This window comes from Anabrus simplex, chromosome 8 (genome assembly GCF_040414725.1).
Source record: "Anabrus simplex isolate iqAnaSimp1 chromosome 8, ASM4041472v1, whole genome shotgun sequence".
Lineage (NCBI taxonomy): Eukaryota > Metazoa > Arthropoda > Insecta > Orthoptera > Tettigoniidae > Anabrus > Anabrus simplex.
The window spans coordinates 164647014-164663709 of record NC_090272.1 but is presented as its reverse complement, the minus strand read 5'-3'; the positions used below and the strand labels follow the sequence as shown (position 1 = coordinate 164663709).

The window sequence follows — 16696 nt, the reverse complement described above, 5'->3', positions numbered from 1 at the left end:
TCACATACATTACTGGACGTGACGAATAACCCTGACAGGGTACTGACCCATGGGCAAATGTCTGCTTGAGGACTATCCAATCACGACTTAATTTATTTAGCTTATTAACTTAAATGCCCCAAGTACAGACCTAAATTAATTACATTCCGAGACCTAAAAAGTATAAATAACGAAGCCCTATTAGAAGACGCTGCAAACACACTTTGGCATAATGTCCATATTTTAGATAATATAGATGATAAAGTGGAGGGAGTTCTTAAACACATAACTGCTAGCTCTTCTTAATAAACACGCGCCAAAACGTACTGCTCGCGAAACACGCCCTGCGGCTCCATGGATGACTCAGGAAATACGCGACTTAATGACAGAGAGAGACAAAGCTTTCAGAAATACCAAACGATTTTGACCTGTACAAGACCCTTCATAACAGGACCACACAGGCCGTAAGGAATGCTAAAATAAGACACTCACAGAACATTTTGCTAACCCGAAACACGACAACAATCTGGAAAACCGTTAAAAAAATGGGCATAGGTGGAAATAAAATACATACTGCTGACATTAAACTATCACTGGATGATTTAAACCAATACTTTACTACAAGACCCGTTAACATTGACAATACAACAAAAGAACAGATGATTAACAAAATTCTATACAATGGCAATACTAACAATGGAGGAGAACAGTTTTATTTTTCCCTCGTAACTCCGGCAGAAGTGAGATGAACTGCACGATCAATAAAGACAACTGCGACGAGATTGTTCCACAGTTACTGTTAGAAACTCTAGACGTAATCCTACCAACTCTAACCCACATCATTAATACCTCACTGATAACCGGCATATTCCCTTCCCTTTGGAAATATGAAATTGTTCGCCCACTCCCCAAGACCAACAATTCCGTGGAACCCAAAGACTTTCGATCCATTTGCATTTTACCATTTCTGTCCAAAATTTTAGAGAAAATAGTTCACAGACAAATAACCGCATATTTAAAAAACAATATGCTTCTCGACAAATACCAGTCTGGTTTTAGGAACAATCATAGCACAACTACTGCACTGCTTAAAGTTACAAACGACATAGGAGTAGCTATGGATAAGGGAGAAGTTACTGTTTTAGCTCTTCTAGATCTTAGTAAGGCCTTCGACTGCGCTGACACGGACATACTAATAGCAAAATTACGTGCTCTTAATTTCTCACAAAGCACACTATCCTGGATGTATTCCTATCTCTCTGATCGCCGGCAGTGTGTATCTACAGGTGAAAATTCTCTTCATGGCAATCTGTAGAGACTGGAATACAACAGGGGTCAGTGCTAGCGCCACTCCTATTTTCGATCTTCATTTCAGGACTAACACAAGTAATTAAACATTGTCAATATCACGTGTACGCAGACGACATACAGATACATATACATGCACATCCACGTGACTTACCGACTGCCATAAATAATATGAATGACGACCTAGGAAGAATATGTACGTGGACCGATGACCATGCACTAAAAATCAATGCCCAAAAATCGCAGTGTATTCTTTTAGCTACCCAAAAAACCCACGCATAACTTACAGACGTCCATACCCACTCAGTAACATTAACAGGCACTCAGTTACAATTCAAAGACACAGTTAAAAACTTAGGGATGATAATGGATAAAAACCTTAGTTGGAACGATCATGTAACAGGTATATGTCAGCGAGTATTTTATTCCTTACATTCCCTTAAAAAACTCAGAGATTTACTCCCCCAAAATGTAAGAAAACTGCTTAACCAAAGTATGGTAATGCCAATATTCGACTACTGTGACGTAGTATACAGTAACCTGAACGCCTCATTTTCCATCAAGCTCCAAAAGGCACATAACACATGCGTTCGATTTATTTCAGATATACCAAGGTTTAGCCATATTTCTCCCGCATTTGGTAGGCTTTCATGGCTACGCTTAAGAGAGCGACGAAATTTACACACTCTTTCCCTGTTACATCGTATACTGAACCTTAATACATCTGAATACCTTGCCACATCACCAGATCATCATCCACCGCAGTACTAAGCATTCACATTCACCGCTCAACTGGCTACAGTAGATCATTTGTAGACGCCACCAGCCGAATTTGGAATTCCCTACCTGCTGAAATTAGGAGCATGTCAAACCACCTCCGCTTTAAGAAACTCTTGTCAAACCTGGTTAATAAATAATAATAATTTCTTATAACATAGTAGGATTAGATCATAGCTAAGTAATTAGGTTAATTAAAACATTTAATTGATACCTTAAGATATTAAACTGTAGATAATTTAGTGTATATTTAACTCTTCATGTAGGTGTATGTATGGTCGGACAGAATAGCAGGCTTCATAGCCTGAGTCCCGCCATATAAAACAAGACAATAAATAATAATAACCAGTGAACTACACCATCATTCTTCAAGGATGCATGACTGCCTATTGCTAACGGTTAACACATTCTATCCCATTGTTTGATGAATAAGCTTCCACATTTTCATACCTGTCTGTGATAAAACTAGTAGAAAGAGCCAGCTGTACTTCAAGCTGGTTCAGTCAACTAGAAAAAGAAACTCAGGATAGTAAGGAATTTCAAGTTACCCAATTGCAACAGTCAAGTTTTAGGGAGGAAGGGGGTCTGAGATTGCTCTTGGTAAACTGTCAAAGTGTAGTAAATAAACAATTAAAATTCGGTACATTGATGGAATCTTATGAGACTGATGTGGTGATAGGAGTGGAATTGTGGTTGAAAGAAGGGGTGGGTAATAGAGAAGTATTTCCAGAAGGGTACACAGTCTATCGTAGAGACCAAGGAGATAAAAAGGGAAGGGGGGTGTTTATTCTGGTGAAGGAAACTTACCGTTCACATGAATGGTTTACTGATGAAAGGGATGAAATATTAGGGATAAAATTAGTTTGTGATAAAATGAAGGAGGTGGGAATTATAGGAACATACAGGCCTGGAAGAGAGGAAAGAGACATGGAAATCTTTGAGAAAATAATAGATTATACTCGTAAAAACAATAATAATGATATGGTAATAATTGGGGGAGATCTAAATTTGCCTGAAGTTGAACGGAAAGGAGCTGCAAGTGAAGCCCATGAACAGAAACTGGCAAATAAGTTAATTTGGGAGGGAGGATTTACACAAGTAGTACAAGAACCGACTCGTCTCAATAACTTACTAGATGTATTCTTGGTTAAACCATGGGAAATTGTTGATAAAACTGAGGTAATTGAAAGAATAGGAGACCATAAGGCTGTAATAATGGATGTAGGACTCGTACCAAAAAGGCTTAATAAGAGGGTTACACAAGACAAGAAATTGTACAGGAAAACTAAACTTGATGAATTTGGGACTTACCTTAAATTACAATTCAGTTGTTGGATAAGTGAAGGGAGTAACGTGGATACACTTTGGGCTAAATTTAAAGGAATCATTTGGGAAGGAGAGAAGAGATTTGTACCTGTAAAGAAGGGTAAAATGACCTCAGACCCTGTTTATTATACAAGGGAAATAAGAAAATTAAAAAGAAAATGTAGAATAGTAAACAGGAAAATCAAAGAGGGTAGGGAGAGTAGAGAAACTAGAAAACAGCTAATGAGGGAACTGAATAGAGTGAAAAAGGAAGCAAAAGAGAATTATATGAATGGCATACTTCAAGAGGGTAATGACCACAAAGGGAAATGGAAAAAGCTGTATTCATATATCAGGAATCAAAAAGGAAAATGAATCCAAATTCCTACAATGGTGGGAGAAGGGGGTGAACACTATTTAACAGATACTGAGAAAGCAAACCTATTTAGTAGAGAATTTAGAGATTCAGTAGATGATTGTCAAGAGTTGGAAACCGAAACAGAAGATAGAGAGGGAGAGAGACAGAGGGAAACAAGAAGCTTCTCATTCACAAACGAAGATATTTTCAGAGAAATCCAACTGCTTCAGCAAGGAAAAGCAGCAGGAAGTGATCAAATTACTGGGGAGGTATTAAAGACAATGGGGTGGTACATAGTGCCTTATTTAAAATTTCTATTTGACTATGTCATAAATAATAGTGTAATACCAAAGGAATGGAAGGAATCTATAACAATACCAATTTATAAAGGAAAGGGTGATAAAAGGAAACCAGAGAATTACAGACCAATCAGCCTGACCAGTATAGTTTGTAAAATACTGGAGAGTTTAATATCAAAGTACATCAGAGGGATATGTGATGATAAAAATTGGTTCATGAGGAGCCAGTATGGATTTAGAAAGAAATTTTCTTGTGAGGCACAACTGGTGGGATTTCAGCAGGACATATCAGATCAGTTGGATTCAGGAGGTCAGTTAGATTGCATAGCCATAGATCTTTCCAAAGCCTTTGATAGAGTGGAACATGGAATATTATTAAAGAAATTGGAGGGAATAGGATTGGACGTAAGGGTTACACGTTGGATAAAAACATTTCTAAATTCAAGGGTTCAGAAAGTCAAAGTAGGAAATAATGTATCTCAGGAAGAGAAAGTTTGGAAGGGAACTGCACAGGGTAGTATAATCGGTCCGTTACATTTCTTAATATACGCAAATGATTTAGGGAACAATATAACATCAAAAATAAGATTGTATGCAGATGACATAATTGTTTATAGGGAAATAAACAACATTGAGGATTGTTCAGAATTACAAAGGGACCTTGAAAGAATCCAACAATGGGTTGAAGAAAATAATATGAAGGTTAATGGAGGCAAATTAACCATTTCAACTTTTACAAACAGGAGCTTTTTTTTTTTTTTTTTTTTTTTTTTTTTTTTTTTTGCTAGTTGCTTTATGTCGCACCGACACAGATAGGTCTTATGGCGACAATGGGACAGGAAAGGGCTAGGAGTGGGAAGGAAGCGGCGTGGCCTTAATTAAGGTACAGCCCCAGCATTTGCCTGGTGTGAAAATGGGAAACCACGGAAAACCATTTTCAGGGCTGCCGACAGTGGGGTTCGAACCTACTATCTCCCGAATACTGGATACAGGCCGCACTTAAACGACTGCAGCTATCGAGCTCGGTAACAGGAGCTTTAAAACTGAATTTGAATATACTTTGGTTGAGGTAGTTATCCCAAAAGATGGCAAGTGCAAATACTTAGGTGTGAGATTTGAAAGTAATTTGCACTGGAAGGGTCATATTGATGACATTGTTGGGAAAGCATACAGATCGTTACATGTCATAATGAGGCTACTTAAAGGATGCAACAAAGAATTAAAAGAAGAAAGTTACTCGAGTATGGTTCGTCCATTATTGGAATATGCAAACAGTGTTTGGGATCCTCACCAAGAATACCTAATAAAAGAAACAGATAGTGTGCAGAGGAAAGCAGCAAGATTTGTAACAGGGGATTTCAGAAGAAAAAGTAGTGTATCAGAAATGTTAAAGGAACTTGGGTGGGAAACTTTAAGTAAGAGAAGGGAGAAAACTAGACTTATAGGATTATATAGAGCCTATACAGGAGAAGAAGCATGGGGAGATATCCGTGAGAGGCTTCAGTTGGAAAATAATTATATCGGCAGGACTGACCACAAATATAAAATTAGAAGGAATTTTAGCAGAAGCGATTGGGGTAAATTTTCATTCATTGGGAAGGGTGTGAAGGAGTGGAACAGTTTACCAGGGGTAGTGTTTGATCCTTTTCCAAAATCTGTACAGATATTCAAGAAGAGAATAAACAGCAACAGAGAAAATAAATGAAGTGTTAGAGGGCATTCGACCAGTGCAGGTTATTGTAAATAAAAAAAATGTGTGTGAATAAATTAATTCCATCCCCTGGTCTAAGGAGTTTGGACAGCCAAAGTAGGGGACTGCCTGTAGGGGTGAAGTGCAGTGGGGACTTCGAGGGCCCTGGGACCGCTACGGTAGCTGTGAAGGCCCTTCAGGAACTCTGAAAAGTGGTGGCAAAAGGGGCTCTGGTTAAGACGCAGCAGGTCGTTATGCTACTTAGGATCCAGAACGGGTTAAAAAAAAATAGTAAATAAATAAATGCAATGTAAATATTAATCTTATACCAGTTATATAGTATCATTTGAAGTAATTCCACATACTGTATATCAGTTGACTATATTTGTAAGTAGTACAGGAGATATTATAAGTAGAATTTTGTAAACAATATAAATTTATTAAGGATGAGCTGTGTGTTTAATAGAAAACATTGTTAGCGTAAATTGTATAATATTGTATTATAGGAAAATTTTCTTCTCTTGTTAATTTAATATTTAGTGCTTGACAATAATGTATTTTAGCGTACCATTTGCCACCGAGGTAGACACCTCATTTGCAAATAAAGAGATTTTGATTTGATTTGATTTGATTTGATATAAATATGGCACTATTTTTTGAATGTCAGTTTTGTTGCTTTCAGTGAATCTATGATTCGTAAAATGTAAACAGGATTCTTAACATTCTAATAAGTACCAATAAGTAATATGCCCATTCTTATTCCATAGTAAATGGAATCAACTCCCAGGGCCACTTACTGGACCACCTGGCCATCAAAATGGTTCACAAACTTAAATGAAAATATAGAAACTCACATCAAGGATTAATTATTCTTTTATCACCTTTCTTATTTCCTTACGTGAAAATTATCTCCTAATTTCCCATAAATCACGAACATCATGAATATCATTTGATCACTTTTATATTTCTCAAAATACATAAGCAACTTCTGTGACACTGTTAAAAAACAGTACGGTGTTCATAACAATAATATAAGACACAAAAATGTTACCTATAAATGGAGGATCTGTTAAATATACATATTGTGCTTGGCTTCTCTGGGCATCAAGTACATCGGTATTCACAATACGGTTTAAAGTATCCCTCATCTTATGTACTTGATACCACATCCATCCTCCACTGCAAACACAAGACAACATCATTATAAGAAAGTTTAAAATAATATTCATTCTGCTTAATGATAGAAATATTATTTACTTTACAAGAAATAACTGATAACAGTCAATAGCCAAAGCTCCTCAATACCATACACATTTAAAATTATCCCAAGTTCTTAAAATATTAGCATAACATTACCCATATAATTTCCCACAAAATAAACTATGTACAGCACTGTAATCAGTAAAACATAAATAACAAGACAACTTTTCAAATTATGTAAGTAATAAACTATTCACCTGTAATTGGCACATTTTTAAAATGTGTCAAGAGTTTAAATGATGATATAAAATAAGCTCATCTATCAAGGATCAATATCTAGACCTTACCAATATTTTACTCTAAATAGTAAGTGTTATGTATGCATTAGGATGGTCCTTATTTTTCAACTTTTGAATATCTACATGCACACTCCCTATTTTCTTTCCTTTGGTTATAAGAAGAATATTAATACTTATTTTACTGAAATCGAATAGGAGGAACCCATGCCACAATGGCTGGGAAGTAGCATCATGTTAGCTTATTCCTGCATATGCATGTGCTCTACTGCTGGTCTACATTCAGATGAATGTCAGCTTCCATCCTGTAGTGCTGTGAATGTTTATTAACATCATGGGGAGTAGTTTAATAAGTAGTGACACAGTTATTTACTTAGTTGGTGAAGCAGGGGCGAACCCAACAGGGGTTTACTGGGGGGGAGGGGTTAGAACCCCCACCATGGAATTTTTACAAAAGAAAATAAACAGAAACTGACAACAAACAAGTGAAAGTCAACTCAATGGGTTGACTCTTTTGAACATTCACAGATATATAATAGTAAAACCAAAAAAATCTCTTGAATTTATTTTCTAAGAAGGCCCGAAAGGTGGACTGTAATCTGAACATTTCGTTCGCTGTACAACTGTTAACCTTGATCATATATGTCATTTTAAAGACACTCATGCATGCGCATGCCACACACACATAAGCACCTTTGTTACGTCCTTCTATCATTTTGTAACTATAACCCCCTCCCCCATTGGCCGGTCCTGGCTACGTTACTGTGCTGAAATTAAACACCAGATCAGTGGACATAGCCTAAATTACCATCTAATTGACAAGTTTTGTCAGTCATGGTTTGAGACCAAAAGTGGAGTTCAGCAAGGAAGTACACTGTCCCCACTACTGTTCATCACTGTTATGGACAATATAATGAAGAACATCAAGGAAAAATTAGGTGAACTGAATGCAGTGAACTTTGCTGATGATATCATGATCTGGGGTGAAACAGAAAAGGACGTACAGACCAGACTCAACGTATTATGGAAATCCCCGTTCCAGGAATATAATCTCAACATTAGCGAGACCAAGACAGTGGTGATGGCAGTCAACAGAGACGGGTGTCCAGCAAGTATAAAACTAGGAGACCACCAGCTAGAGTGTGTAGATAGTTTTCCTCACCTTGGAAGTGTAATCTCCAGTGATAATTTGGTCAGAAAGGAAATTACAAACAGAGTGAAAAAGGGATCAGAATTCTACCAACAAATAAGAACACTTTTATGGGATGACACGAATCCAAAACTGGCCAAACTGATGATATTTAACAGCTATTTCATACCAATATTGACCTATGGTATTGAAGCATGCACCCTCACAAAAATAGATTCATCAATACTGCTAGCATCAGAGATGAAATTTCTTAGATCCACCATCCAGAAGAACAAGATGGACAAGTTAAGTAATGAGGAAGTGAGGAAAGAAGCCAATAAAGACATCCCTATTAGACCGAATCGGCACATCCAGACTACGGTGGTACAGGCATGTGATGAGGATGGAGCCTACATGAACAGCCAGAATAAATTTGGAAAGACAGCTGGAGGGGAAAAGACCTGCAGAAGACCTAAAACCCAATGGATGCACGTGATCAAGGTTGATCTAGTTACCAGAGGATGGACAGTGGATGATGTTCTCCATGACAAGTTGTATATGGACAGGAAGAAGTGGAAGAAGCTCATTAACTGTACCCGGGAAACTGGAACTGTACAATGATGATGATGATGATGATGATGATGATGTTAGTCTTTTTTATAACATACGCAAGGTGAAATTAACTATCAGTGAAAGTGGTAATTTAGTTGCGCATGAATATGTAATGTTTTGGGAGAAGGCTAGGATTCCCACAAGAGCTTTACCTTGCTGTACAAAAACAAATATAGATCTGCATTCAGAGTGGTGCAATATGCCAAAAATGTGCACATAGAAGGACAAATACTCATAAAGAAAGAGAATGTAAGTTTGTTGCAAATGTAAATAAACTCTTCGATATTGTCCTTGCTAATACTTCGAACATGATGAAAATAGAAGGGGATAAACTTTTTTTATTACTTCAAAGAGAGCCCTGCCGTAGAGGTTATCTTCAAGTTGACTGAAAGTTAGTAGTAAGACAGGAAAGGAAATGGATTAGAGTTATGAAAAAAGAGGAAAAGAAGATGAAGGATGATAAAAGTTCACAGTTTTTTTGAGATTATTAATGATCTGTCTGACAAATCAACTGAAGTGAGTGACTCTGATGAGAATTCCATTTTTACAGAACCCTCCACAAGCTGAGCTTCAATTTCTGGTTGTGATGCTATTGTAGATGGAAGGCAAATTCAGAGAAGAAAAAGAAACGTGGATGAAAGTGCTTTAGGACATCAAAAGTAGTACCGGTTTAGACAGATGTTAGTTAAGTCAGAGATCCTGTGTTTGTTCTTGAAGCTACAGCTGAGTCCTTAGTCCATGATATTGATGAAATAGCACTTAATTGTAGTTCAATTCAAAGATATTGAGAACAATTCACAAAGAAACACTTAGAAGATGTTATATATTTGTTTAAAAAGACGAATCCAAATTTTTTGTGGTACCGGCATTAAATGTCAGGGATTCAAGAACTGAAAGACTACCAAACATCATAACTTATGAAAATCAAGAACAATTAATTGGTGTGCCTGCAGTACTGAGTTCTAGTGGAAAAGAACAATCACGGACAGTTTGAAATGCCATAAAAATTTCGAGAGTGGACGAGACTACAGCATCCAACACAGGTCGTTTCAGTGGAGTTGTTACTTTGGTGGGAACAGTTAGTAGGAAGAGAAATTATATTACTCCCTTGCTCTCATCACATGTACAAGCTAGTGTTATGGAGTGTGTTCGAAAATGAGTTACTCCATCCAAGTGGCAGTTAAGTTAGTTCCGATGTAACATTTTTCAAAAACTTAAGAGAAAAGTGGAACAGGCCTACCATGGAAAAAGCAATTTATGAAGACGAGCACGAACATTTACAGGAGGCTTTCAGTGATGTCAAAATTCAAGCAGCACTTGTCTTTCTTCGAAAACTACTACAAGAAAAAGGCCCGAAAAATGATAACCATGAAGTCATTGAATTGTGCATCATGTTTTTGTGGACAACTGCGGACTTCAATCTAGAAGTAAAGCCGCCTGGAGCTTGCATCGTGCAAGATGGATGGCCAAAGGAATATTTATTAATTGAAGGTGTTCCTCATTCATTTTCAGTTGTTCCTCAGTTGAGTAAACTGGATGGCCTAAAGAACATTTAGTTATTTGTGTGTAAAAATATATGCAAAGTGGTGGTTTCTGAGTTCATCACCAATTGGGGTACTGTACCTTACAATGGCTTGTGCTGGTTGAAAGAGTTAAAACAGTATGAAAAAGTAAATGCAAGGATGTCTTCAAGATCTCTAAAGAAATTCTGTCAGCACTTACAGTATTTAAATGAAGAAGTTTGTATGGTGTCACTGTTTGATGACAAGGTTAGTAATGACACAAGAACATGTATGGTTTACACTCTGAAGCAGGAAACCTTGGGAACCGAAAGGAGGTACACTGTTCTACCTGGTGCAGTTGCATAACATTTTGGCCATTTTTTCACGTAGATAATTCTATAAATTTAAATTTAGCAGTTTTGTACGAGCTATTCAGAATGTATCAAAATCTATATTAATAAATTTAATTTAAAACTCTAACACAGGTAAGGGAATTGACGAGTTCGCTTCAGTCAAGAGTCTGGACATATTGAAGAAGTTAAGCATAGATTTACATTTCTTAAATATGGATCCTGCTTCTTGGCACGAAAAGATTTCCTACCTTAATCCCAAAAAGACTATGAAAAATCTTAAGGTGGCAAATGATACGGCAGAGAGAGGAGTTAAGTTAATGCAAGATTGCAGTGGGCTCTTAACAGCCGATGATGAATGAAGAGAATTAATTTTGCAATGTGTGCAAGATCACCGGAGACAATACCCCAGTTGCAGCCAAGACACATTGAAATGAAAACTGTGCTGAACTTGGTATTGATTTATGGTGTTTTAACACTTTTATATTATATTATTATTTATATTATTCTGTCTGCTATAGATCATATGCAGCAATATATGGAGACTTTACTTACAGGAAAAATTCAAGAAATAATAGCGTTAGAAATGGACAAAATCACTCGCTCCCAAGGACAAACAGACGTTGCCAATTACAAGAAATTGGACGCCCCGAGAATACAGGAGAAGCATAAGCAGATGCCGAGAAGAATATTGACAGAGTCACCAGCTGCATCTACACGTAGGAGTTCCTTAAATGATCAGCAATCCGGGATAACCTCAAATGTTGTCACAATCGCACTACAAACTTTGGTGACAGAAACAGAAGATACAGGTGACCGATTCATTGAAAGGGACGCCCAGCAGCCCACAGCTATGGGACTTAAGTGTAGACAAAACAGTCAACATCCAGAACAAAAATTGCAATAAAAAATCGGAAATTCACCAGACTTCCAAAGAGTTACTGCGCCAGTCGGCGTAGAGAGAGAGGCGGATATAGATGAGGTAGCTGTACAACCTGGTAAAGAGGAAGCCCCATGGAACAAAGTCATAGGATGCACACGTGGACAATACAATCAACATCCAGACCATCAGGTGCAATCAAGACGCAGAAGAGCACTAGACGCTCAAAGAGGTACTGCAACAGTTGGAGCACCGAAAGCAGCAGAAAGAAATGTATGGTTATATGTGGGTCACCTTAGCAGCGAAACAACTGTGTTTGACATCACTCAATATCTAAAGGAGAATGGTAATGATAAAGTCACCAAATGTTCCATGTTGACCACCCAAGGATCAAACAAAGCCTTTAAGTTTGGAGTTCCCATCAAGTTTAAGGAGAGAATATTCAGCCCTGATTTTTGGCCAGAAGATGTGACTTTTCGCTCCTTTCATATCCGACAGCAGTGAACTTACATGCCTCCTGTGGAATGTCGAAGGCCTCAAGTCACTTATGCGCACTCCTGAGATATCTATATTAGTTCAAGATTTAATAATCCTAACTGAAACTTTCCTCCTGGAACCAATCAGCATCAAGGGCTACTATTCGGTTCACTCACTGGCAACGATAGGACATCAAGGCAGATTGTCTGGAGGAGTATCCTGCTTCTACAAGCCGTCTATGGGTCAAATAGTTAGTGAATACACAGAATTCGACATCGTGATCGTCACTTTTAGACACTTTGCTGTAATCGGAATGTTGTTGTCATAGAAACAATTTTGCATGCTTTACAGAAAGTGAGTAATAACATGCCAATACTACTAACAGGCGACTTTAATTGCCGTCTGGACAAACCCGACCGTAAGGCTCTAACTGTTTTTGAAGCCCTTGAAGAAGAAGGATTTTCCCTGGTCAACCAAGAACAACTCCCAACGTACATAGGTTACAATGGCTCCAGTGTCATAGACTTAATATTCTTCAGAGGCAACGAATTTCACATACTACAACAGAAACACATTTGGTTACCGATCAGAAAGCACATTCCAATACATACTAGTTTCAAAATGGAGGACTTGGAAACCATTGACATTAAGCAACAATGGGCCCCACGGCTCATCAACATAGCATTACTGGAAAAGTCACTAGATAAAAACGCAATAACCTCATATCCATCTAGAGGGAATATCGATAGGGCCTTAGACCTACTACAAAATACCTTACTTAACTCAGCGGGAAAGATGCCCCCGAAAAGAATAAGCAAGTCCTGGTTTGACGAGGATTGTTACACCCAAAGGAAAGTAAACTTGGAGAAACTCTACAGATGGAGAGAACACAAAACAGAAATAACGCTGGAAAAATATTCAGAACAAAGGAGTAAATACAAGGAATTAATCAGAAAGAAGCGACAAGAATTTCATTGTAAAGCAAGAGATGGAGACAATAGCAGTCACAGAATCAGAACCGTATAGAATACATGAACCCTACAGAACGAAAGTGAATCCCGCTATACCAATGAAAATATAGGAGGAGCATTTTTCAAGTATAGGCCTATATCAAAGGACCCAAATGGCCGACATACAGACTCAAACCACGCAGCAGGATCCAATCGTGCCAATCACAGTGGAAGAAGTATGGAATGCATTTCAAAGATGTAAACAAGGAAAAGCACCAGGTCCGGACAACCTCACAAACGAGCTTCTAAAAGAATCAGTTTCTCTAACTGTAGTTATATGGACAGCAATATTCAATGAATGCATCGTACAGAGGAAAATCCCTAGGAGGTGGAGGGAATCTAATATCCAGGTGCTATATAAAGGAAAAGGGCCAAAGGACTCACCAGATTCTTATCGTGGGATAGCCCTCAAATGTGCTCCTTTTAAAGTATTTACCAAGTTAATATTAGATCGCATCCTACCACAAGCCATGATGTACATACCAGAAGAACAATATGGATTTACTGCTGGTAGATCAACAATCCAAGCAATTGAGAGGGTACTTAGCATCATATGGGATGCTACAAGCATAACTGGAGGCTTCTTTTATGCTATCTTCGTGGATTATACGAAAGTGTTCGATGGAGTTAACAGAACATTTCTATTTAGGAAACTATCTTTTATCTTAGGACCAGGGAATTCACTATTGCACTTATTGGAAGATATACTAAGTTCTAACTGGCTTACGGTTAGTGATAAAGTAGGCCGGTCTGGACTTATAACCCAGACTAATGGCGTACTCCAAGGAGACCCTCTCAGCCCAATGCTTTTTAATCTGTTGACTTACGATGTCATCAGTGAGGTGGCCTCGGAGGATACTGCAATGCTCCTGTATGCTGATGACATGATATTGCTATCAAAAAACAGAAAATCCCTGCAGCAAGGACTCAATAAGCTAAACGAATGGTCTCTGAGAAATGATCTAGAGATAAATACCAGCAAAACAAAAGTTATGAAATTTAGGTGAGGAGGAAATATCTCCACAGAAGATGTCTTTGAGTGCGGCAATAACAAACCAGAGCTGGTAAACTCGTATCATTATTTAGGCTTAACCTTGCAAGTAACTGGGAAGACGTTTACTAAACACATAGAGGAACGATGCACTGCAGTGATCAAGTCTATATTTGAAATAAAGAGCATTGAGAAACTATCAGTAAGAACCGCCCTCATTCTCTTTAACATTAAGATAGCTCCAACAGCCTGCTATGCTATCAGCAAAATATGGACGCACCTCACTATGGCCAACCTGAGGAGACTGGAAGCTGTGAAAGCCACCTACTTAAAAAGAGCATTATGGCTACACAGAACAGTTCGGACACGTTTAGTGTACAAACTGGTAGACACAGACTTTTTCATCAGGGAGATAATGATAAGTAATAATCTACAATCCACCCCAGCAAATGAGGCCCACATCGAACAAAGACAGCAAAAGCTTGCAGCAATAGATCCAGACTTCTACGAAACTCCTGCAATGAACACAGATGTATGGAAAGAGCCCAACTTTGAACTCTGACAAGTCTTCACGCGGACTGCAGCGCATAGCTTTCACCAGGAATTTGTCACCAACGAGGTTACCATCATGCTTCAACCCAGTGTTCCTGTATGCTCTGTGGCTTGTATTGTCCACAGTACCACTTGACTGATTGTAAGGAGAGGATAAATTCCCTGAATTTCTATGCAAACGATGATAACTTTCAAGGGACCTTATAACCATTCTTTGTTTAAAACTACACAGTGTGTTTAATAAATCTATATATCATATAGTTATACATTATTTAAGTACCGGTATATCTGCAAAATATGTATGTTGATTTCAATTGTTTATGAGAATAGAAGAATACATATATTCCTTTAGTAGACCCTAATTTAGTCTTATTTAAATTTTAGGTTCAGTGCGGCAAGGATTAACCTTAACTAATTGTAATGAAATTTGGCACATTACCAAAACAAGCCAAAAGTAAAAAAAGAATTTAGGGGTGTGCGTTGAAATCATTCGAAACTGTTGTGCAGCCCCCATATAAGGACCACTCTAGTGTGCATACCCTGGAGTCATAAGTATTCCATTCAATTCTATTGTATTACAATTTTTTTTTCAATAAAAAAGAAATCGAGAAGACATATCACAAGACAGATGTATGGAACTCACCCCGAAATAAATAACAGTGCACTACCACGTTTCAACAATTTTTTGTATTTCAACAGCATGTGAAAGGTTATAAGTCACACATACGACTTAAAATGAAACACATTGTGAAATTACATTTCCGTGGCACTCTGAAATCAAATGACAAAATCACGGTAAGCTAAATGTTTACATGACATTTAATAACCAAAATAACCTTAACACTCGATTTATTTTCACCGGGCCCTGGATTCACCATAGAGGTAACTGAAAGAAAGCTTTTGCTACGAGATTTTGATCAAGATTAAGGGCTGTCTAGGAAGGTCTGGACACGCTAACACACTACGCTTTGTGGTGACGGCCATATTGAGTCAAGATTCGTTATGATGTGGGCGAACGCGATGAGATAATGTGAAATATATTTGCATTTTTAGGGAAAATGGGGTAATGCGCTACACCAAACTGTCTAAATAAGTCAACTGGCGGGATTATTGTTTCGGTTTCCAGTGATAACCAATAGTGAGCTCGTTGGGTACCGGTACGGTACAAAATTACAGGCATGATCGTGGTTAGTAGTGTAAGTCCTTTTAATACCGCTTTTCCCACACCTGTGGAGTCACAAGTGCGAACTGCGTCGCACATGTGGATTTGTCCCTGTTTTACGGCCGGATGCCCTTTCTGGCGACAACCCTACAGAGAGGAATGTAATCACCATTGCGTGTTTCTGTGGTTGTTGGTAGTGTGGTATGTTGTCTGAATATGAAGAGGAGAGTGTTCGGACGGACTCAAAACCCAGTCCGCGAACCACAAGAATTAACCAGAAACGATTAAAATCCCCGACCCGACCTGTAACGAACCCGGGACCCTCTGAACCGAAGGGCAGTACGCTGACTATTCAGCCAACGAGTCGGACGGTTTGTAGTGTAAGTTATTACAATGAAAATATTCCTGATTAATATATTTATATGAATGACTTTCGTATTTGTGGGTTCCATTGTACGTACATCAAAAGTATCATTCCCCACGCTGAAGGGCCGGGGTTGGCCACCTAGAGGGTTGCGCCCTCTCTCTGCCCGAGAGGTGCGGGCGGGTTGGGAAGATGTGAAGTACGAAGGAGATGGGCAAAAGCGTAAGAAGAAGGAGGAGAGGGGAGGGGGTTGTGGCCTATTACGGGTTTTATATCTTTATTTCATTTTATTTGTTCGGGGCGTCGACCTATGAAGATCTTTTGCCTCTACTTGCACCATATGTGCGGAACCTGCGTGTATTATGTAAATGGCGGAAGTGTAAAGTGTTGAATGTGAGGGAAGGAAAGTTAAGTACGACACAAATACCCAGTCCCCAGGCCAGGGATATTAATCA

General features: G+C 38.3%; 1 protein-coding gene across 3 annotated transcripts in view; it reads right to left on the bottom strand.

Annotated features, from left to right (window-relative positions):
• The window catches only part of LOC136878911 (protein SERAC1), a 115301-nt gene extending 99717 nt beyond the window's left edge, over positions 1 to 15584 (bottom strand). For all 3 annotated transcript variants that reach the window (XM_067152512.2, XM_067152514.2, XM_067152515.2), the window contains exons 1-2: positions 15359 to 15584; positions 6768 to 6895 (exon numbers count right to left, since the gene is read on the bottom strand). In XM_067152512.2, the coding sequence (XP_067008613.2) occupies positions 6768 to 6895; positions 15359 to 15417 (187 nt within the window). In that variant the 5' untranslated portion in view covers positions 15418 to 15584. The remainder of the gene's footprint in view (positions 1 to 6767; positions 6896 to 15358) is intronic.
• Positions 15585 to 16696: the final 1112 nt, after the last annotated feature.